The sequence below is a fragment of the Hydra viridissima genome, unplaced genomic scaffold (assembly GCF_058129835.1).
Source record: "Hydra viridissima isolate aposymbiotic clone 2 unplaced genomic scaffold, HvirCarnegie_v1 scaffold_7, whole genome shotgun sequence".
Lineage (NCBI taxonomy): Eukaryota > Metazoa > Cnidaria > Hydrozoa > Anthoathecata > Hydridae > Hydra > Hydra viridissima.
The window spans coordinates 3929873-3953020 of NW_028324306.1; the positions used below are offsets into that span (position 1 = coordinate 3929873).

At 27.2% G+C, this 23148-nt stretch overlaps 2 protein-coding genes across 4 annotated transcripts; one reads left to right on the forward strand and one right to left on the reverse strand.

The window, feature by feature from the left end:
- LOC145184013 (centrosomal protein of 112 kDa-like) lies at window positions 1-23001 on the forward strand. Of its 3 annotated transcripts, XM_090093995.1 has the most exons (31): window positions 1-118; window positions 1304-1456; window positions 1551-1617; window positions 2544-2661; window positions 2815-2856; window positions 2933-2981; window positions 3238-3307; window positions 6535-6751; window positions 6987-7067; window positions 9386-9485; window positions 10210-10325; window positions 10440-10583; window positions 10747-10842; window positions 10972-11030; window positions 11251-11377; window positions 12506-12586; window positions 12727-12786; window positions 13784-13863; window positions 14083-14218; window positions 14336-14443; window positions 15938-16036; window positions 16841-16921; window positions 18298-18342; window positions 18524-18622; window positions 18756-18842; window positions 19795-19857; window positions 20070-20110; window positions 20316-20379; window positions 20720-20809; window positions 21658-21723; window positions 22770-23001. In XM_090093995.1, exons 2-31 carry the CDS (start codon window positions 1360-1362, stop codon window positions 22875-22877), a joined length of 2691 nt encoding a protein of 896 aa, XP_089950121.1. In that variant the 5' UTR covers window positions 1-118; window positions 1304-1359; the 3' UTR covers window positions 22878-23001. The 3 variants fall into 3 exon arrangements, with proteins under 3 accessions (XP_089950121.1, XP_089950122.1, XP_089950124.1); XM_090093996.1 differs by lacking the exons at window positions 1-118; window positions 11251-11377 and adding an exon at window positions 796-962; XM_090093998.1 differs by lacking the exons at window positions 1-118; window positions 1304-1456; window positions 1551-1617; window positions 2544-2661 and having other exon boundaries at window positions 2839-2856; window positions 10440-10633.
- LOC149885701 (uncharacterized) lies at window positions 3799-5920 on the reverse strand. Its single transcript, XM_090094002.1, has 2 exons — window positions 5296-5920; window positions 3799-5192 (listed from the first exon to the last, which is right to left on the reverse strand). The coding sequence occupies exons 1-2, from the start codon at window positions 5876-5878 to the stop codon at window positions 3805-3807; spliced, it is 1971 nt and encodes a 656-aa protein (XP_089950128.1). The 5' UTR covers window positions 5879-5920; the 3' UTR covers window positions 3799-3804.
- Window positions 23002-23148: the final 147 nt, after the last annotated feature.

Consider the following 23148-nt stretch of genomic DNA (forward strand, 5'->3'; position numbering starts at 1 on the left):
ATATTAAAATACGCTATTTGTATCTGGACAGTTGGGACAAATATTTTCAGCCGAAAGAGAAATTCTACAAAATTCACAACAAAGATGGCAGACAAATATTTTTAAACGAAAACATTTGGTAACTAAAGGTTTTTATAACTACATTATAGATTAAAAGATTTTCAAATGACCATTTTTTAAATTTATTTAAATTTAGTCAACTTATTAATGTTTGTGTTTTGTTGATATATTTCATTATCTTGCGCTGTTTTACCCGAGATTAATTTTAATACCATCTCTTATAATCACATTGTATAAAATGGGTATCAGTGCTAGTTGATCTTTAAACTACCACCATAAGGAGGCCAAAAATACACTTCAAAAACAATCAAACACAGCTTTTTTCAAATATATGTTCATATTTTATAGAGAAAAAAAGTTTTTTTTCTTCTTGTATTTATGTTCATTAGTTCCTTAATATAATTGTAATGAAAAGAATTTTTTGTTTTGTTTTGGTATATTTGTTTATTTAGTAATCTCTCAAAATGTAGGAAGTTCTTGTCTGATAATTTTATTTATGTTTTGATGTTCACAAGTTTTTAATGAAATCTTATCTTTTACATGTCATTTGTTAAAATTAGGTGACCCAATACAAAAAGACATTATCTAAAAGACAATCCAACTTAATCTAGAAGTTGACATGTTTTTCACCAGGATCATTTTAGTATTTTTTGTTCTTTAACAACCTGTTCTACTCATCCTAGAAATATGGTATCTAACACCAAATTTTATCATTTCTATATTTTGGTTTCTTTCAGAAAGTTAAATCAGTGTCATAGCAATATAATCAATCTCTTGATTTGTTATATGGTTCTGGACATTCTCTTCTTTGAATTATACAGAAAAAATTTAAAGCTAGACTGCAATCAGAAAGTTTGGAGCCAATTATTGATGGTGATGTGTGTCCAGTTAACCAAAAGATGGTAGATGCACAAGTTACATGTTTTAATGTTGATGTTGATTGTGAAGGGTGGTCTGCAGTATCTTATAGATTACTAGAACTAGTTAACAAGTTATTCCTCTTCCCCCCCCCCCCTTAAATCCATTCTTAAATAATAAAAATCACTTCTGCTTTCTTCGCCTTATAAAAGAGCAACTGTTATTAAATAGCTTACTATCCAAATCCTGAAGAGTTGAAAATCATCATGTTTTTTGTTGCATCCAGCATTAGTATTATCTTTTCTATCAAACTTACAAAAGTTGTTTCTCATATTTTGTGTAATATATACATTTTAGTTAATTTACTTTTTATTTATTGAAATAGGTTTCTTTATCAAAAGATTAGAAGCAATTGGTTGCAGAAAAACTAGCTGTGTTGGTATGAGTGGTGGTTCAAGTAAAGATGCACTTGATGATGCATTTCAAAAGATAGTTATTCAGATGAAACCATATGTGTTACAATGTACAAATGAAAAACGTAAACAAAATTGGTTACTTATAAAGTGTTAAAATTTCTTGCTAAGTGTTTCATTTGTTTTTTTGTTTTTTGTTTTTTGTTTTTTTTCTTCCAGAGAACCGTCTAATTAGAGCTTGGATTAAAAAATTATGTAGTGAAACAATATTTTCAATTACAGAAAGGTATTGGTAAACTTTATTTTTCATGTAGGATTATCTTTTTGTTTGCTGTAACCATAAGAAACAAATTAAGGATTGTATATTTGACTTTTATTGAATAAATAAACATAATATCAATATTTAAACCCAAGACAAAAATTTTTTTAGAAATCCTATAGATTTTTATATGCTTTTAAAATTTCATGAGTCTTATAGATATTTTTTAAAGCTTAGAATTTATATAGACTTTTGAAACAAAACTTTTTGTCCTAGATAAGTAAAAAACAACAAGCAAAGTTATCAGGGATAATAATAATAATAGTAATAATAATGATAATAATAATAATTGTAGTAATAATAATAATAATAATAATAATAATAATAATAATAATAATAATAATAATAATAATAATAATAATAATAATAATAATAATAATAATAATATTAATAATAGTAATAATAATAATAATAATAATAATAATAATAATAATAATAATAATAATAATAATAATAATAATAATAGTAATAATAATAATAATAATAATAATAATAATAATAATAATAATAATAATAATAATAATAATAATAATATTAATAGTAATAATAATAATAATAATAATAATAATAATAATAATAATAATAATAATAATAATAATAATAATAATAATAATAATAATAATAGTAATAATAATAATAATAGTAATAGTAATAATAGTAATAATAATACAATAAAAAGTCCAAATGCTTCATTATAAAAATCATTCAGTTGTTCTTTAAGTTTTGGTTTTTTCAATTTTTGTTTTACTTACTTCTGTCATTTTTGTACTTTTTCTGTTGTTTTTATACTTAAAGACAATATAGTTTCTTGTATTTTAAACTTTTTGATTATTGATAAAAGAAGTATTAAAAATAGTTACTTTAGCTTTATATTGTTTTTACTCACAATTTAGAAAGAATCGTAATCTTTATGCATTATTGTTGTTAAAAATGTTACATAATGATAGTCTGGATGAGCCTTTTACTACACTCCCTGTGCATGGAGTACTCCCTACTATACCAGCTTATATTGTATGTTTAAATACTTTTGTTACTTAATAATATCTTAAGTGAACTATTTTATTTAATTTTCAATAAAAGTATAGATGTATTCTTTAATTCTTATTACACATTTTTTCCCTTGTTCTACATTCTATTTCCCGATAAAAATTTCTATATTTCAAGGTTGATCATCTAAGTGGATTTAATGGTTTGAATAGCAAAAAGGTATTGAAATGTTTATAATAATCTTTTTTAAAAGCTTGTCACAAATAATCTATGTATAAACACTTCTTTTAATTAGAAAATGTGTCTTGAACCAAGCTGGCTTCATGATGATTCTTTTTTGCAAGGTTACTAAAATTTACTTTTGATTTTTAGTTAATGCTTTAGTCAAGAATGCTTATAAATTGTGTAAAATTGTACCATTTTTTTTTTTAAATTAGATATAAGATAGGTTTAGTTTATTGAAACTTATTTTCACATTTGCCATTACTATTATGATTAAATATTGAAAAGTAATGCTTTATTGGTGATAATCTTATGATTATCTTTCAGAATAACAATCAATTAACAGAAATGTTTGTTTTAAATAATTTTAATTTTCAGATTCATTGTTATCTGTTGAAAATAACATGTCAGTTTACAAAGATATTTTTTCACCAAAGAAACGAGAAAGGTAATATATCTAAAAATGGTTGTACCTTTTTTTGATAGCTTTAATGGTTCACTGTTGTAAAAAATGACCAAAAACTACTTTGAGCTGACCCGAGAAAACTGCTTTGACAGGGTGAAACTACAATGTTTCCTGACTCCAAAAATGTAAAATTTGAAATCTAACTATTTCGTCCGAGAAAATAATTATCATTTTTAGTTTTTAGTACTTTGCACAATAGGGCGAAATGACAGCTTTTCAAATTTTGCATTTTTACAGCATTCAAAAACTCTTCAAAATAAGCATTTATTACTCCAAAACATAACTGTCTAAAATTCACTTGAATAATAGTTTATTCTGACACAACTGATATAGTTTTTCATTAACAAGATGGAAATAATAAACACTTTCTTAAATAATTCTTTTAGTTATTCTAAGCCAAAACACAAAAACAACCTCTTGATTCTAAACACATAAAGAGCAAATGGTACATAAAATAAATTCTTCCGATATTTGATTCTTCACAAATGCTTGCTGTTGTAGTCCACAACACATGAAAGAAGCCTCTTTGCATACTCAGGATGATTGCGGTCTCTTTTGTATCTCTGCCAATGTGAGCTGAAATTATGATGCATTGATTCTGTTGCCTGCTCACTAAAGATCCCCAAGGGAGCCCTTTTGATCTCAATGAATTGCTTCACATGGAAGAAAACAGCATGAACTTTTGGAGTCACACTGATGTTCATGATTGCCAAATATGAGTCTCTGAAGCGATCAATTTTTTCAGAAAAGTCATCCTCCAGAACCATACCAAAACATGCTGTCACCACAGACTTAAACTTTCGAAGGGCATCAATGATTCCAAAGACTTGAAAAGCAGACTCAGTCTCTCCAATTCTTTGAAGGAGGTCAAGATTGCTGAGAAGCTTGTGACAGGCATTCCCTGCAAACTGCCCACCATGGTATGGTTCTTGTTGAATGTGGAGAGCTGAGGGCCACTTGACAACATTGGGCCAAACTTCTGTCATGGCTTTGTACATGTGATTGACCACACCAAGGAGAAGATGGAGTTCCATTGGTGGTATGAGCTCCAAGATGAGTTTGTTTTCAGAACCAGATAGCAAAGGCTCATGCACTACATTGCCAAAAGATCTTGCCTTTTTGATATCACCACCAGACTTAGCAAACTCTTGATAACAGGCAACAAGTGAGCCTAGTGTCCTCAAAGATCCTGATTGAGAAAGATGCTTTGATTCTGTGTTGCACCAAGAGCAAGGGTGAGTACTTGCATGGCTCTGAAGGCCACAAAGGATGTTGGCAAGTTTCATGTCGCATGAGACAACAAAGTTGACTTTGTCTAACTTGATTAAAGACAAGATCTGCCTCACATTTTCAAAGTTTTCTGGTAGTCCTTCTGATAAAGCCACAAGCATTTGACGCTTTACACTACTGTCTTTGGCAGTCCTCTGAGTTAAAAGTTTTTTCCGTGGTGGTGACCTTGAATCACAGTGAGAATCCAACTCCTTGATGCCAAGAGAAACTTTCAGAAATCCTCCACCTCCATCAATTCCCAACTTGACAATATGATTCTGGAAAACTCTTCGAGAAAGCAGGACTTCATTCAAAAGCTCGGCAAGATCCTTGCAATGCACAACCACAAAGTCAGTGGAGTTACTCTCTGATAAAACTTGGATGCTGGTTTGAGTAAAAAACTCAGACAACTGTTTGCCAATTGCTTCAAACTTAGCAAGAAAACTAGTCTCCACAATCTTGGTGTCACTGACTCTGTTCATGGTTGATGCCAATTTCTTCATGCCAAGGTTGGACAGTCCTGTGTTTAGCTGAACTTGTTCAAGATCTTCAGTTTTGATGCTGAGTTCAGGAAAAAGAGCTCTTGCACTTGAGCTTCCTAAAAATGAAATTATATTAACACTTTTTGTAATTTTAAGTTTTAAAATTAAAGGTATTCCCTCTGAACCTGCCATCTTTATATGTATATATAAAAGTATCACCTGTTTTAACTCTAAGTGGTGGGCCGCCTTTAGGATGCGATATTTTGACAGTACCACCAGGTGTGGAAGGTTTAGTAGAGATGACTTGAGTAGCTATTTGCTCTGCAGTGAGTGGATCAGCTGTAGATAGCTGCTTGAGATTCTCTCTAAAAGTGAATGGAGTGCACTGATGTGGCAGACCTCTTCCAACTAGACTCAAACAATCACCACATCTTTGAGGGGTACAATCTTCCACAGGTTTAGAATAGTCCACTGGGCTCTTCTCATTCAACTTCAAATGTCCAACTTGACAAATAAGACAGTTGCAACCTTGATCTCTTGTTGGTGGTCTAACTTTTATAGATGAGAAAGGAAACAAAGGTGGCAGGTTAACATCTTTTCCTTCATCTTTTCTCCGAAGAATTGTTCGACATGAGTTACAAATGCCTCTTGGCACTCTGGTATCAATCAAATCAAGACTTGTATGGTAATGCTTGAGGATCTTTTCAACAAGGAACTGTGTCAACTCTCGAGAGCACTTCTTCAGACACAAGACACAGACAGATTTCCGACAATCTTCATGATTTTTTGAAAAATTTGGCATTTTGAAATTTTTCTCACACAACTGATAAGTGAAACACTTTAAATAAACATGCTCACTGCCAATTCCCGGAATTTTCGGCTTGTTTACAATTTTGATGCAAAACTTAAAATAAACATGTTCACTGCCTATTCCCGGAATTTTTAGCTTATTTACAATTTTGATGCAACAAAATGTTTATAATATAGTTCAACCATGAAATTGTAGGTAAAATTTTATCTTCTGAGTTAAAATAAATACAAATTATACTTGCTATATAGACTGTTATGTTTTAGAGTAATAAATGCTAATTTTGGAGAGTTTGAATGCTGTAAAAATGCAAAATTTGAAAAGCTGTCATTTTGCCCTATTGCGCAAAGTACTAAAAACTAAAAATCAAAATTATTTTCTTGGACGAAATAGTTAGATTTCAAATTTTACATTTTTGGAGTCAGGAAACATTGTAGTTTCACCCTGTCAAAGCGGTTTTCTCGGGTCAGCTCAAAGTAGTTTTTGGTCATTTTTTACAACAGTGGGTTTAACAAGTTTTGTGAATAAAAAATTTTTAGTCATAACTTAAATAACAATTTAAATAACAATAATAAAATATTGTTTTAATTTAAAAAAGATATTGCTTCTGATAGATTTTTCTGTTGAATTTACTGGTTTAAATCTTCTAGATTTATGTTATCTAGTCATTTCCTGGATAAGAATGTTCATACAAATGACAATCTCAAACAAACTGTTAGTTATGAAACAAAATCTACCAATGACAATGATGCAAATGAGTTGCATTTATATTTGGATGAAGATATAGAGACTAGCAAAGTGAAGGCTGATCAAATAGAAAATGGAAAGAAAACTTCTGAAAAAAGAGAGTTCTCAAAAACAGATAGGGTTAAAAAATATGCTAGAAATTATTTTTTTGTCTATGAGTATTTGTGTTTTAACAAATGCTTGCCACCTTATATTTTCGATTTGTTTTTTCTTATGCAATAGGTTTTTTAAGAAACCTCTTTGTTATGTGATGTTTCTATGTACTTTTTTGAAATCAAATTTGAAATACAGTTTTTTTTTACACAATAAAACAGCAACTCGATTTATTCAATGAGTAAATGTTTACATATTATAGTCTGGAATGAAGGATTTTGATGGAAAAGTGCATGAAGCTACTTTGCAAATACAGCATCAGCATGATCAAATGATTGAAAAGGTACTGTTTGTTAAATTTATGGTGTAAACATGCTGTAAGAGTATATATAGATATACTGCTCCTTTTTTCATAGAAATTTGTTAATATATATCATAATAAGTTCAGGTTTTAGAAAAAAACAGCTGTTTTAAGATTTTTTTTCTTTCAATTTTATAAAAACAGCTGAGAATAGCTATGTTTTTAAGAAAAATGTTTTCTAATGTAAATTATCAATGCTTATTTTAAAAAAGAGTTTTTATTTTGTTTCCTTTAACTAAGATATTATATCATTACCTTTTTTTTTTAAATTAACATATATGATCGTTGTCAAATCCTTTAGATATCCAAGTAAAGTCATAACTTCATTATTTAATCACCTTCTGGTTTTTTTTTGCAAATTATCATGTAAAATATTACTTAGGCTGCTCTTCTTTCAATTTACAAAGAGTGAAGGAAATAATGGTATCAGCTATTAATAATGTTGCATCTTCTTTGTTTAAGGTATTTACAGCTCTCAAAAGTGGTTCTAAAGAATCAAAATTGAGAGAAGCAAACTTGTCAAATTTTTTTAAGTGTCTCAAACAATGCATCTTTTGTTTTTATGGGAGGAGAAATCATTGAAGAAAAAGAATTCCATCTTGTCTTTATGTCAAGTTGAAGCTGAATTTTACGTGGATAATTTTGCTTGACTTTCTCTTGGAAAATATGATTGTGGGGTGTTTAATTTTTGATAAATTTGGTGATTTCTCTGGCATTTAGAATAAAATTGTGGTAATATTTTCATCATCAATATTTTCCATGATCTCTAAATCAATTGCGTCATCATAATTATCTTCATATGATTGTCATTGGTATATTAGAAAATTGTGTCAATATCTTGTTTATATAATGTAAAATTGTCCAATTACATCTGTTTTTTGGATAAATTTCCTATTAACAGTAGCACTGTCTCGTGTAGATGCAGAAATATTGTTACTTAGTAAAACTTTAAATATATTCACATGATTCTTAAGTGTGACAACCCTCAAGCAATACCACATAACTTATCAATTTATCATAATATTAATTGATTCCAAAGTATCTCCCCCAAACTGTTATTATTCATCATGCTAATTTTTTTTTTTTTTTTTTTATATATATATAATTTTATATTAATTTTCTGCTAATATTTGGGCTGCTATTAAAGACTTTTTCTCATCAAAGTCATCATGAATGATTTTCATTACATAAATTTCACTTGTTGGTAAAAAAAACCTTTTTTTTTCTTAATGGTTGAATAAATTAATTTTTTGCACAAATCAATATATTATCTGTAGCCAAATCTGACACAATTTCTTTTAAAGTTTTCCTTTTAAGAAAATGCTCAACAGTTTTGCTGCTTCATTTCTCATCTGCTTTCTCACTGATTTATATATTCTCTGAAGTTCCTTCATTTACATTGATATATGAGTACAAAGATGTTTTTTTAGTAAAGAAGTCAATCCACCAGAGCACTTGATAATTTTGTTGCATTGCAAACATTGACCTTCAACCTACTTTTTTTTTGCTTTTTTCTATTTTATTACATAGTCCCAAACCAATGACAGTTAAAAATTTAAAATTAATGATAAGTTTAAGATAATAATAAAATCAATAATAAAATCTCAATAAATAAAATTTCAATTAAATCTTTATTATTGAGTAATAAGTAAAGTTCACTTGAAATTTTGTACTGAAGTAAATTTTATTACAAAAATAGTAAATTGTTCACTATAATTCTAGTAAGTTTTACTACAGGAATAGTAAAAAAAAAAACCTACTACTAGTAGTAGAAATTTATTGTATTGATAGTAAAATTCTACAGAAATATCCCACTAATACTTAATTATCATTTAAGTATTTAAGTATTGCTGTTGATCGTATTCCTATGTTTGTTGACATTAAGGGTAAGTAATTTAATGATTCTAAAAAACCATTGTGTAATGAAATTTTAATCTTTTAACAATGACAAATAAAAAGCTATGATTTATGAAAGTACTGTGAATCATGGATTTTTTCATATTTATCATTTTAAATACTTTGATATTTTTAATTTATTACAGTTGGCGTAAAAGTTTTCATTAAAAAATATTTTTAAAATGCATATATCCCTTAGAAGAACAAAAAAACAACTGAATAACCGAAAAAAACAGGTCTCAAAAAACAGGTCTCAAAAAACAGTTTTTATCTGTTTTTTAGTTCATGCCAAAAAAAAACAGCTGTTTTTTTTGTTTTGGTTTACACACCAAGAAAGCCCAATAGTAAGTTCAGTTTTATTTTTGAATGAATTAGTAATGTCTTGCTGTTAACTTTGCTTTAAGATTATTGAGCGAAAAAACATTGAGATAACTGATATAAAGAACTTTTGTCAACTCAAAATTGATGAACTTGAAAAAATAACCAGGGATCAGGAAAGCAAAAGTGGGTTTCAAAGGTTTAGTTTTTAAATACATATTTTATAAACAATGGTGTTGCAAAAAGACTTTTTTTTTTTCTCATTTAATTTTAGTGAATCATTGTACTTTTTTTTTTTTAAAGGTTTGCTTTTTTACAAGAAAAATGCATTTATATTAATATAAATAGTTTTCTCTATTCTCAGATATGGAAAAATCTTTTCATCCAATGCACAATTTTCAATCACTTTTTTTAATCTGATTGGCTTCTCAGAGCTTCAGTTCACCAATTAATATTTTCTTCAGTTATACTTTATCCCAGTTCATTATCTAAAATCAAATAAAACAAATATTTTTTGAAATCCAAAAATAAGTCTTTATAGAGAAAAAAAAAGTGAATCTTATTTTTAACAAATTTGACCGGTTGCACAAAAACAAAAACTTTGCTAAAAAATATAAAAATGTCATTCTTTTTGCACAGCACTTTATAACAAAGATAAATAATTATCAGTAATGGAATAGTTACAAATGTCATTGGAAGAAAAAAAAAGCCTACATGATTCTGTAATCTTAAAGAAAGTTCTTAAAATTTCCAACCTTAAATATTTGTGTTTACAAAGTTCAATAAAAAGGAGCATATTAAATTATTATCTACATTTGACATCTTGTAAATCAGCTGAATATTTTTAAGTCACCCATGACATTTCAATCCACTAGTAGTTACTATTTTATGAATTTCAATTTGCTTTTAGTTAATGCCCTTACTCAGGAGCTGTCAAACATCAAATCTGCACATAAGCATGCTATTGACAATCTCAAAAAATCTGACAAAAAAGCTGCTGAACTTGAAAAAGAGTATGAGAAAATTGTGAGAAATAGTTTTTAAAAATTATACATGAAAAGAACTGATAATTTTAAAAATATTTCTTTGATATCTGTTATTAAGTCTGTTGTAGATAGATATGAAATCTTTTGTATTTAGTTATATGACAAACTCAGTGGCTTTGAATCAGAGATGTATGAGCTGCAACGCTCCCACCGGGAAAATATTCACCAAGTAGTCAATGAAGCTGAAAATAAGATAAACTCCATGAAGTATCAAATGGAAACAGATAATAATCTTCTTGTGCGTTGTGGTGTTGAGTGTTTTTTGTGAACCTTATAGAAGTTTCCAATGTAAAATTATAGAAATCTAATTTTCAAAGATTTAAACAGTTAGTTATAAAATACTGATTAAACAAAAAACATCAGAAGAAAAACAAAGAGCTCAGTTTCAACTTTTTCTTTAGAAAGAAGAAATAAGGAAGTGCAATGACCAGCTCATTAATCAAGCACAATCAATTGAAAATGTTGAGAAGGAAAATTATAAATATAAACGTGAACAGGTTTTTTAATTTATATATATATACTAAAGGTGTTTAAAGGTTCTTCTCTCTATGGAATTGTAATTTAAGTATTTATTTATTCATTTTTTGTCTTTCCTGTTAATTTTGTCTCTCCTTTTCATTAATCAGCAAGAGTACAAAGACATAATTGAAAAACAAAAAATTCAGATTGAAGAATCCAATACTAAGTAAGTGTTTTTTAAAACAAGATTCATTGTGATTTTGCTTATATATTTATGTCTGTAAATAAAATACTTGTAGTTTCGCTTTAAGATCACTAAAGTGTAATCAGAAGATTTTGTTTTCTTAGAGTATTAGCAAGAGTCTTTCAATGAGACATAGTTTTAAAGATTTTATGAAATAAAAGTCAATTCCTGTTATTATATTTATTTGTGAATATGTGTGTAGGCTACAACAACAAAAAAAACAAGCTCGTGATAATGAGAAGCTGCAGCAAAAATGTGCTGATGAACTAAATGAAAAAAATGAATTAATATCTCATTTGCAAAAAGATCAAGAGCTTCTAAGTTTGAAAGTAAAGAGTTTCTGTATTTTATTATTTCTTCATATTTACAAAGTTGCAAAAGCAGATTTGTTTTTTTTGTTTTTTTTTTTTTTAAAGTGATTTTAAATTCAAAAAGAAATTCGCAGTGATAAGCATATAATAACTATGATTTCATGATTGCTAAAATTTTGTGCAGAAATCAAAAAGGTAGACTTCCTTTTTTTTTCCAAAACTAAAAATAAGTTAATTTTTTTATAGCTTTTTCTGCATTATACTTGCCAGCAAATATCTTTATTTATTTTTTATTATGCTTATAACTTTTTTCAAATTGGTGTTTCAAAATTAATAATTGCTTTTAAAATAAGCAAATAAACCAAAGTAGACAGATATTGGTGAGAATAGGAAGATAGTAATATTTTAGTGGTGAAAAGAAGGTTAACTTGAATAGTGCTGATGGTCTGCTGTATTTGTGGCATGATTTATGCAAGAATTCTGAAACTCAGATAAGTAGATGATGTATGATGCCATTAAATGTTTGTTTTGTTAAAACTGGATGGTTATCAAAAAATAATTACTGGCACTTAACATTCTTATTGCCTTTTTTTTTTTTTTTTTTTTTTTTCTGCAACTGCTGGACTTTCATGTCCAGATTTGTTCTCAGCATGTTGTATTATATTGGCGATGGTGTTTTTAAGTGAATTTTATTCAGCTTTGAATGATAAAAGAAAAGTTTATCATAGAAAAGTTTTCTAAATAAGTCACACATCCTTTTTCCGTATATCCTGTTTTGAGAACATCTTAGTTTGATAAAATATAAAAACTTAATGAGCCACATTTTGTAGAGAAATAAAATTGCTACAAGAATTTATAACTACTAATTAAGTTAATTAAGAAGATTTCTTTTTTTTTTTTGTCTCAAAGTTTTGCGCATAAAGTTTTAGTGATCATGCATAAGTTTATACTCTTTTGAAGTTTTGCAAAAATTGCTGAGTAAAAAATAAAAAAGTTGTTGAATTTGAAGTAAGTTATTTGAAGTGTTATCAAAAATTTTTGGGGTTAGAAAACTTTTTTTTAATTTCTAAATAAGATTTCTTTTTTTATTGTTACTTCTTTACACTTCATGAATTTATCACATACAACAGATTATTTTCTGTTTAGAAGTCATCTATAATTTCCTCTTTGGAAGAAGAGATAAATTTGTTGAAAGAAACAATAGATTCAATAAAGTTAAGTAAAAAGGTTAGAAAAATTTGTTTTATTATTTTGATGCTAGATGTTTGTTTGTTTTTTTTGTTTGCATTAGTAAGACCAGTTACAGTTTCTTTTTATGCGTCTAAATTCTGCATAAACATTTTCTATCCTTGTCATATTTTGTTTAGGAATCAAAAGTTTATATGAATCAAGAAATAGTTAAACTACAACTTGCACATAAGCAGCAAGTAAATTATCTACAATGCTACTCCTATTACTTGCTTTTTTGATTTTGTTTTTAAAGCCCTGGTATAAAATAATTTGCAGCCAGCTTTGTGAAATGAAACTCATAAAAATTGCAGTAAAAGGTGCTTACTAAGTTTTGACTTAAATTTTAAATAGGAGTTACTCCTTTAATTTTGTTGCATATTAGTTTAGTTGCATATTAGTTCTTTATATAATAGATTATTTACATTTTTAATTGATAGCATATTGCTAATTCTTTCATAAACTTTGTATTGTATTATCCTAATTTAAATAAGTGTTTTTAATTCTAATTTGAAAGTGTTGCAATGCTTTTGCTTCCTGCCCATTTTTATATACTTCTTACTTTTATATAGATTGAAAGATTAGTATCTGGTTGAGTTGCAGACCATTGTTTTTTGTTGTCACAATCTATTAAATTCCTAATCATGAAAATCATTAAGCTTTTTTGCATGACACAAACTCAATCCAGTTAAAATTTATAATTATTGTCTGAATGATACCTATAAATAACAGGAAACAGTCTAGCAGCTAAATACTTATCTGGTATGTACACTGGTTGATGGCATTGCTACTCTTTGTGATGGGACATCATAAAGAGTAACAATGAGTTAGAACTCAGATAGACTCCACATAAAGACAAAGCAAACCAAATGTTTAAAATTGGACCTTATTGCTAGTATTACATCAGGTGTAGTGATAAGTTTATTATCTGCATACAAATTGTTTCAATTGATGGTCAAACGAGAGCATTTGAAGTATTAAATTACTTTTTAAAGTACCAGGATTTTTGTTTAAAAAAAACACTTTAAAATTGATTTAGGTTAAAACTTAGTGAACACATTATTTCTGCCACTGAGTTGCTAACTGCTGGAATATCACTGTTATCAACACTTAAAATTTTTTAGTGTGTTTTAAACTGTTTATGTTTCTTCTTCATTTCTTTTTTATTTTAAAAACTTTTTTCTTTTGTAATGCCAGATTGTTCTAATGACCAATGACTTTGAAAATAAATCAATTGAGTATGAAAATAAACTGAAGAAAAGTGAAATGGTTATAATGTAAGTTTATTTTAATATAAGTTTAAATTTCCTATGGTGTATTTTTTGAAAAATCACAATGATTTCTGTTAATATTTTAAACAGGTTTTTTTGGGGCAAAGCAACTCTTCCCTTTCACATCTAATACAAAACTGTTATTCTGTAATTTCAAAAAATATTTTTTTATCAAAATTTGATTTTTAGAAACACTTTGCAAGTTTTTTTACATGATTTTTTTAGTGAAAAAGAGGAAGAGATAAAGAAACTAGTAATTAAGCTTGATTCTCATATCAATGAAACAAATAATGCTATTGAAAACTTCAAAAAAAAGGCAGAAGAAGATTCAAATAGCATGTTTAAAGATTTGTCACTACAAGTATGTTTTCTTATTATTTGCATCTAATTGTAAAAAAAGGTTTTTTTAAGAATATTTTTCAAAAAATTTCTTCATTTTTCTGTAACCCCACTATTAATGATTTTTTTTTTTGCTTAGTTAGAAAATCTGCAATCCTTACTATCTTCTTCAAAGCAAAAGATTGAGGAAAATAAAGTTGAATATCACAAGCGGTTTGAGGAGCAAAAAGCAATTTATGAAAAGCAGGTAAATTTGCTGTGCACTTACAAATGCTACTTGTAATTTTTGATAATTAGGTTGATGTAAATTTACAGGGTGTCCTAAAAGTCTCTATCTTTATTGCATTCTTCATATTAGAATGCAGCAATTCCTGAGATATATTTACAATTTTGGCTCTGACGTTTTGTTTTAACTGACCTAAAGTTGCTGTCATGTTCATGATTATTTTAGTATTCAGAGAGGCCCATAGAAAAAAGTCCAGAGTTGTTAAATATGCTGATCAACCAGGCCAATAAAAATCACCATATTTGGAGATGTTGTGATCAGGAAAATTATGCTCTAATGCATCCAGCATTTCTATATTATATTAGTATATTAGGTTGTAGCACCGTCCCATTTAAACCATATACTCTGCAGTTCTAATAAATTTTTTTTGGACACTAAATATTGTTCAATCATTTGTCTGTAGCATGCAGCATTGACCCTAATTGTGTTACCTTTGCCCTCTTTAAAAAAGTAGCCAGTGATGATCTTGAAAATTACTAGAAAAGGGATGAAAAAGCTGTAATCAGATGAAGCAATGAATCAACTGCAGTATAAAAATATCCTAGAAAAGAAATTACTGTCTTAACTAGTGGAACAGTTTTGTCTTGTTGAAAAAAAAACTTTCATGAAAGATGGAGCAGCATGAAAAAAAACTTTCATGAAAGATGGAGCAGCATGAAAAAAAACTTTCATGAAAGATGGAGCAGCATGAAAAAAAACTTTCATGAAAGATGGAGCAGCATGAAAAAAAACTTTCATGAAAGATGGAGCAGCATGCCATTAGGCTAAACTAATTTAAAATTTTCTTTTTGAACAGAATATTTAATAGATTGGACAGTAATCTTAATCCAATAGAGAATGTCTGAGAGTTGTTAAAGAAAGAATTAGCAGGAGTATATCAGAAAAAGAGTTACATTGATTGAAAAAATCATCTACAACTAGAATTATAACAATCTCCAAAAATGGCTGAAAATTGTATACAAGGATTATAATAAATTATTAATATGTTTGACTCAGCTTTGTAGTTATTTTAACATTTTATCAAAGTAAATAATGCTTTGGTTATCACTAAAAAAACCATTTTTAAAGTTTTGATTACTTTTTAGTCAAAATTTGTTGAAAAATTGTTCAAAAGTATTAAAATTTTATCCTTTTCTACAGTTTTCAAAGCAATCTTATAGTAGTTTTAACAAGTTTCATACAGCTATATTCCACAAATAGTGATGAGATTATTTCAATATCAGCAATCAGTATTGTTTTGTTTTTTTAATAGCATCTATATTGACTAAGAAATTCCTTTCCTTATTATTTAAAAGTATAAAATTTGAAATAATAAGAGCTATGACTTAATTTTTATAGCTTTTTAAGTTTCCAGTAACTATGTAGCAACGACCCTTTTGTTTTATATAATCAGAAAAAAAAGTTGTTTTTGTGTAAAGTAAAGTTTATTTAGAATTTATTTTCTTTTTATTTCAGATTGAAGAATATAAAAGATCTTTCGAGTTTGAAAAATCCCAGCTGAAAGAGCTGCATGAAGAACAGAAATCATATCTTCTTAAACAAATGGAAAATCAAGTAAATGATTAACTTTTTTTTTTTAGTTTTATTGTTATAGGTTGTATAAATAAAAGCATCTGTTTATGTAAACTTATGATGAAGGTACAGTATGATGCAGATTGGGAATTATTAGGAGTTCTTTGTAATATGAGAAATTTTTTGTGGAAATTAATTTTATCAAGAAAAATTTGTTTTCACAGAACAAAAAAAAAATTCCATTTCTGAAATTTACAACTTGAAACTTTCATCATTTTCATCTACATTATCTATGTTAATCTTTATTTGCATTAATCTTTATCTATGCTAATCTTTATTGATGTTAATCTTTATTTACATTAATCTTTATCTATGGTAATCTTTATCAATGTTAATCTTTATTTATTTTAATCTTTACCTATGTTAATCTTTATCTGTTAATCTGTATTTACATTAACCTTTATCTAGGTTAATCTTTATCTACATTAACCTTTATCTATGTAAATCTTTATCTACCTTAATCTATAGTTAGTCAAATTAAAAATTTTCTTTTAATTTTTGTTTTGTAAACTACAATCTTTTCAAACACTTAGCAAGAAAAGCTATTTTCATATATTTTTGAAGATTTTTTTGTTTTAATTTTAGAGAAAAAAAAAAAACTTATTAATAATGTTTTGTTACCTAACATGAACCCACTTAATTTTTAAAATTCTTTTAAAGTTTATAAAATGAAATAATCTAATAATAATAAAATAATAATAAAAATAAATCTTAAAATCTTTTTTAAATCATACTTTTTACTTACTAGTTAAAATTTGGCTTTAGAAAGCTTTACTTTTTTTATAGTCAAGTTTACAAAATCAAATGCTTAAATCTTGGAAAGAAGAAGAAAACAAGTACAAAGATCAGAGCTATAAGCACCAAAAGGTTTAATGCTTACTTATCTTCTTTTTTTTTCGTTGTTGAATTTCTCATTATTTTTGTATGTCTGTATGTGTGAGTATATGTATATAGAGGGTGTGCAGAAACTTATAAGAAGAAAGTTTGACTTTTTATAAAATGAAGCCTACTGCTCTAAAACAAAGTAAAAATAAAAAGTTGTAGAAGTAAAATATGTTTATTTACCGTTAAGCAAGACAATCATTCAATATTTCCTCATTTTGAAACAATAATTGCCTTCAAGCGAGCTCTGAACCATGAGAAAACCTTGCTGATGAAGGGCATTTTTTGACCACTATTTCTTATGGCAAATTCCAAAGACTTCAAATTTGGATGAGAGGTGGCAAAAACCCTGGACTCAATTTAGCCTTATAAAGCATACTCTAAGGAATTCAGGTCAAGGCTGGTTAGAGGCCACATTTCCTTTGACCAGAACCCAGGCATGTTAGTTTACAACCATTTTTGAACTTTTTTTAGGCAGTATGGACAGGAGCCCTGTCCTGCTGGAATACAATGTTTGTCCAGGCTGAAGTTTGAATTTGGAACAGTACGTTCTTTTTCCATATATCTTAGTAGACGTTAAGTATAATTTTTTAAATCACTAGAGGCATTTTTTTTTCCTTCTGAGGTAACCAGGTCAAAAACTATAACTGCTGCAGGGTCTCATTTGAAAATTGTGCCTGGAATTTTTTGGGAAATCTTCAGCATTTTTAGGGCTTTTTTTAGAGTATTTCTACTGTTATAAACAGAATTGAGGTTAAAAATCTTCTTGTCAGAAAATAAGATCATTGGCTTTTTCCTTTGTTTGAAAATGTTGAGTAACCTTTTTGATCTTTCTAGTCTTTTATTGTGTCTGTGATCAGGTGACATCTTGTTCTTGGCCTTAATTTTGCTTTAAAGTTTTACTTGATGATTTTCCTGATGGTACCCTCACTCACTCCAGCTTCCCTAGTCATTTTTCTCATAGATTTTTATTTTTGACTTAAACTTTTTAATCAAAGCAGCAGTTCTAGTAGTTTATGGGCATCCTCATTTTTCAGTCTAAACAGATGCCAAACTGCAGCTTAAAAATCTGCAGGCTTCATTCCTGTGAAAACCAGCTTTTTGATAGCTTTTTTAGCGATCATTTTTGACATATTTATAGAATATTTGCAAAAAATAGAGAGTGATGATCAAATTCACTGCTCTCCAATTTTTGTAAGCTTAGCTCTAAGATTCATCACGATAGAGCAATTTAAACAAAATTTATTAAGAGTTTCTATGCACCCTTTATAAACTAATAGTAAAACATTTTATCACAAAAAACTTCAAGTAAGAGGTTTTTGTTATTTAACGCTTTTTTGAAATGTTTTATTTTTCAATAGGCAATTGAAGATATGGAATCTCAAGTTAGAAGCTTGCGTGTTGAGGTGAAGATTAGTTTTTGATTTATTGCAGCTATAGTTTGATTTACTAAGGAATACTAATCATGTTTTTGGTCATTTCTGTAAATTTGGAAAGAAATTATAATGATATGCTTTAAGAAACATGATCTTTTTTGTTTCATAAGTTAGAGATAAAGTTATTTTTTCCATCTTCTGTACTATACAGGTAATACAAGCAAATACCTTGAGAAAAGAGCAGATCCAAGAAATAGGATTACTTCGAAAGGAGGAACAAGAAGCTGCTAAAAGAAATGAAGAGGCTTTAGTTAGTGGTTATGTTTGAGGGTTTTTTGTTTGAGCCATTGTTGTGATTATTGTTATTGTTATATTATTACTCTTGCTGTTAATTTTTTTTTTTGTTTTTGAAAGTTTGCTATTTTTTGTATTTGAAATTTTAGCACTCAAAATATAAAAATGAAATTGATGAAATAAATTTAAGTTTGCAAAGAGAGCACAATATCCAATTAGACTCGTTTACTCAAAAGGTAAGTTAGTTTAAGCTAATTCTAGACATCTAGTTATATATTTCTTTAATACTTTTAATCTTGAGAGATAAAAGTGGAGTGAAATTTAGTTTGAAAAACCCTTTTATAATAACTCTTTTACAATAACCCATGTAAAAGGGTTGCTCTTTATCAATCTTTTCTAACTAATTAATTTGGCAGTTGTGATGCTACTATTTGAATATTATACAGCATTTTTTACTTAATGTATATTTTTCTAGCTACAAATTTATAGCACTCTATTTACATGTGAATTATGTCCTTGAACAATGTTCAATCTTTAACTTAATGAAATTTTTACTACCTCCATTCCACAATAGTTGTCACATTTGATGCATAAATTTTGTTCCATAATACTTGTTCCGTTTGATCAAACTTTTATAGCTATAGCTTTGCTTGTGTTGGAACAATTTTCAAAAGTAATAGCTTGTTGAAAAGGGTACTCAAAAGTAATAGCTTGTTGAAAAGGGTACTTTCTAACAAGCTTGGGCACTTAAAAATAGGTGATCAATTGGTGAATAAAAAATTGCGAGTCAAAAACAATTCTTTATTAACTGCATAGTTGTAACATTTATTCTGTTATTAAATATTTAAAAAACTTTTTGTATTCTTCACACCTTTGGTATTAAATTTTAAATTTATGGGGACTTGACTTTCTCTTTAAAGTTTTTCTTTATTTAGGGCAGGTTCACACTGTATATACTAGTAGTATTGTGTTGTGAGTACTGCTAATTTTATTCTTAAGTTTACACTTTTAGAAAATTAGAATTGTACAAATTTAGCAAATCTTAAAAGAAATTACTCAAATAGCATAAGTTTTCAATATTTGGACCAAAAGTATCGAAATGTGACAATTATTGTGAAACAGAGGTAGTATTTTTTTTATAGCTTTATTAAGTTAATTTTTTTTTCTCCTTTTTTTTTTTTTTTCTAGATGAATGAACAACTGAAAAGTATAGAAAGTGAGTATACTAAAAAGGCTCTAGATGACCATGATGTAAGCTAACTTTCTGATCACAAATTTGTCTTTTTTTTTTTTTTTTAATTTTTTTTTTTTTTTCAATTTTGTTCAAATTCAGTGAATTTATATCTTAAACTCCCTTAATTAAGAATAAAGTTTAAAAAATAAATAAATAAAAAATAATTAGTTTATCAAAAAAAAAAAAAAATCATAAATAGTTTTAGTTCATTTTAAAATGTTTTATTTAGAAAATCGCATCTTTAAAAAGACAACTTTCTGCTGCAAACAAGTATCTTGTATTTTTAAGTTAAATTCTTTTTTTACCTTTCTTCATATTTGAATCTGCATATACCAACCTGCTAAAGTAAGCATATAATAACTTTGTCAGGTGTTGATTACTTTAAGAATCAGAAAGGAAAAAAGATTCTTAACTTTCTTTAAGAATTTGTTTAATTTAATTTTCATTTGAAAAACTTTTTTTGTTTAATCTTTAGAAAACTTAGTGAATATGAGATTCAGTTGCAAGAAAGTATTGGTGCTGTTGCAGATGAACGAAAAGTATCCACAATTTATTTTGATGTTCTGTCATTTTTATCTTTTTTATTCTTCAATTTTATCATTCATGATGGCAGTAATTAGTAGATTTCAATGCTGTTGTTGTAGTGGTATGGCTGGTGATGCTGATTGTCGATAGCATATCATTTTTCATTTCATAATAGCTTTTTTATGTCATAAAATACTCTTTAACTATACTTAGATTTCTATAGTGTTATATTCAATAGTTATATAATGTAAGGTCTTTCTGACTTTTTTTTTTAATGCTTCACTAAAAATGGAATGTATTCATATATAAACATTGTCTCTGTAAATATTTTAAAATTCCTTACGTTTTTTTCAGAAATTATTAGAGTATCAAAATCAAAGTTTTCTAAAGCAAGAGGAGCTTGAAGATCATTATCAAAATCTGTTGCTGAAAGCCCAAGAAAAGGTGAACTTAAAATAAGTTAAAACTCTACAAATTTATACTTTGCCCTGTTTTTTTTTGGTTTTTTTTTGGGTTTTTTCTTTGAAAAACACTTTTTTTGTCTTTCTCATGACTTATTTTTAATTAGTAAAATATTTGGACGAAATCTACAAAAGTGTTTTTCATTTAGAATGGATTTTTGAAATTTAAATTTCTTTTAACTAAAAAAATATTAAAATGTAGTTTTTTCTTCAAAGACTTCAAAAATATTTTCTTTCAAATTAAAAATTTTATTTGTTTGCTAAGTTTTGTTAAGATATCCTTTTGAGTATCACATCTAGACATCAAGCAAAAATAGTTTATTCTTTTATGACAATATTATATAAAAAAAAACTTATTCATTTACTTCAATTATTTTTATTTAAACAGTAGTTAAATGATGGCATGATAATTTATTTGATACAATCAGATTATTTACTGGGTTACCAGTGATAAGGAATAAGTCAGGGATTTCCATTCGCCAGGAATAATTCAGAAACAAGTCAGTGACACTAAGAATTTTAGAAAAATCTAGCTACATTACTAAAGAATAGCTTTGTACCTTAAATGAGCTTTGTTGTTCTTCACATACTCTGAATTTTACTTAAAAATATTTTGAGTTTACTCAAATTTTTATTCAATTGTTGCTATACTTACTACTAAAGTGTTCATTTAATTGTTTACATTTTTGTAATTTCCTAAACTATTGAACATGGTTGATTACAATTTTCAAATGAAAACAGCTGATGAATAAAAAAGTATGGATCTACTAACTTTTTAATATGCATTTTTTTTTTTTTTTTTTTTTTTTTTTTTTGCCGTATTTTATTTAGTTGTCTCATTGTCGTCAAGAATATGAAAACAAATTGAAGGGAATGCTGTCTCAATCTGTTCAGCAGGTAAATATACTTTTTTGCAGTCATTTAAAAAATTTTGTTCAATACTTTATTAAATATGGATAGTGTTATGTAACAATGTGGTCAATCCAAATCATCAATGTTTTAAAATAGTTTGAGTTGAAAATATAGAAAAAAAAGAATTGCATTTGTTGGTATTTGTTCACCGTAAAACAGGGACCAAATATTTTATACTATATAAACTTCTAATGTTTTTCCACAAAAAGTCAAAATTAAATGTAGAAGGTAGATTAATTGGAGAGTTGCTAAAAATATTTTTCCTTGATGTAAAGTACCAGTTTTTGAACAAAGTACATGCTGAACTCACTTTTAAAAAAATGTGGTTAAGTGTAAATTACACGGGTAGTGTTGTGTAACACTGTCCATGTGTTTTCTTAAAAATGTTTGTAACTAAACACAAATTCAAAACATTTAGAACATGCTTTTCTCCATAAGAAATACAAGAGTTACAACAAGAAGACAGTAATTACAACTTTGAATACATAATGTAAAAATGTTAATGTTTTAAATTTTTTAATGTAAAAAATGTTGTCTGACAAAAAATATTTAAACAATTTAAATTTTTTCTCATATATTTAAAATTTTGAAAGTATAGTTGGTTTTTCATTTTATCAAATAAAAACTTTCCGGTTCTTCAAAATCTGAAAGAGGTCTGGTATCTACTACAATCTGGCATATGACATTGCTCTACTTATTTTTTAAGAATATGGTATTTAGGAATTTGTAAAGTTGAATAGCAACAACATTTTGATCTTCTTCCGGTAGTCATATCCAATCAGACATGATAAAGTAGCCAAGTTAAATTATTTTAAGAAAAATGTGTATAGAAAACTACTTGGAAAACCATCCTTCAGTTCTGAAGAACTTTTTTTAAAATACTTGTCATATAAGGTTTGTTTTTAAAAATACTTGTCATATAAGGTTTGTTTTTAAAAATACTTGTCATATAAGGTTTGTTTTAAAAGATAATCTTTTAGAAACAGTCACCAAAAGAAGTTTTTTCTGAAAATTTCACTTTCACCTTTTAGGATTTAGAAGATACTATTGTTGCCCTTCGAGAGCAACTTAAAATAATGCATGCTCGTGCCAACATTTTGCAAGAGGAGTTGAATGTTATCCAACCAGTAGGAATGTAAATTTTAAATTTCTTACAAAATTTGTTACTTAAAGAGATATTTTTATGAGATTTGGAAGCCTAAGCTTATTTAATATTTTAGTCAATTTTTATGAAACGTATTTATTCATGAAGTTTGTTAAACATACTGTATCTCTATTTTTAAAACTTTTGAAAACAGACTTTAAAAAATTGAATTGCCTTTTGAAGTTCTATGTGTTATATTTCTATATATTTCTATTTTTTCCCATTAAAAATCTTATTTTTAACTGACAGAAGGTGATTATGATAGC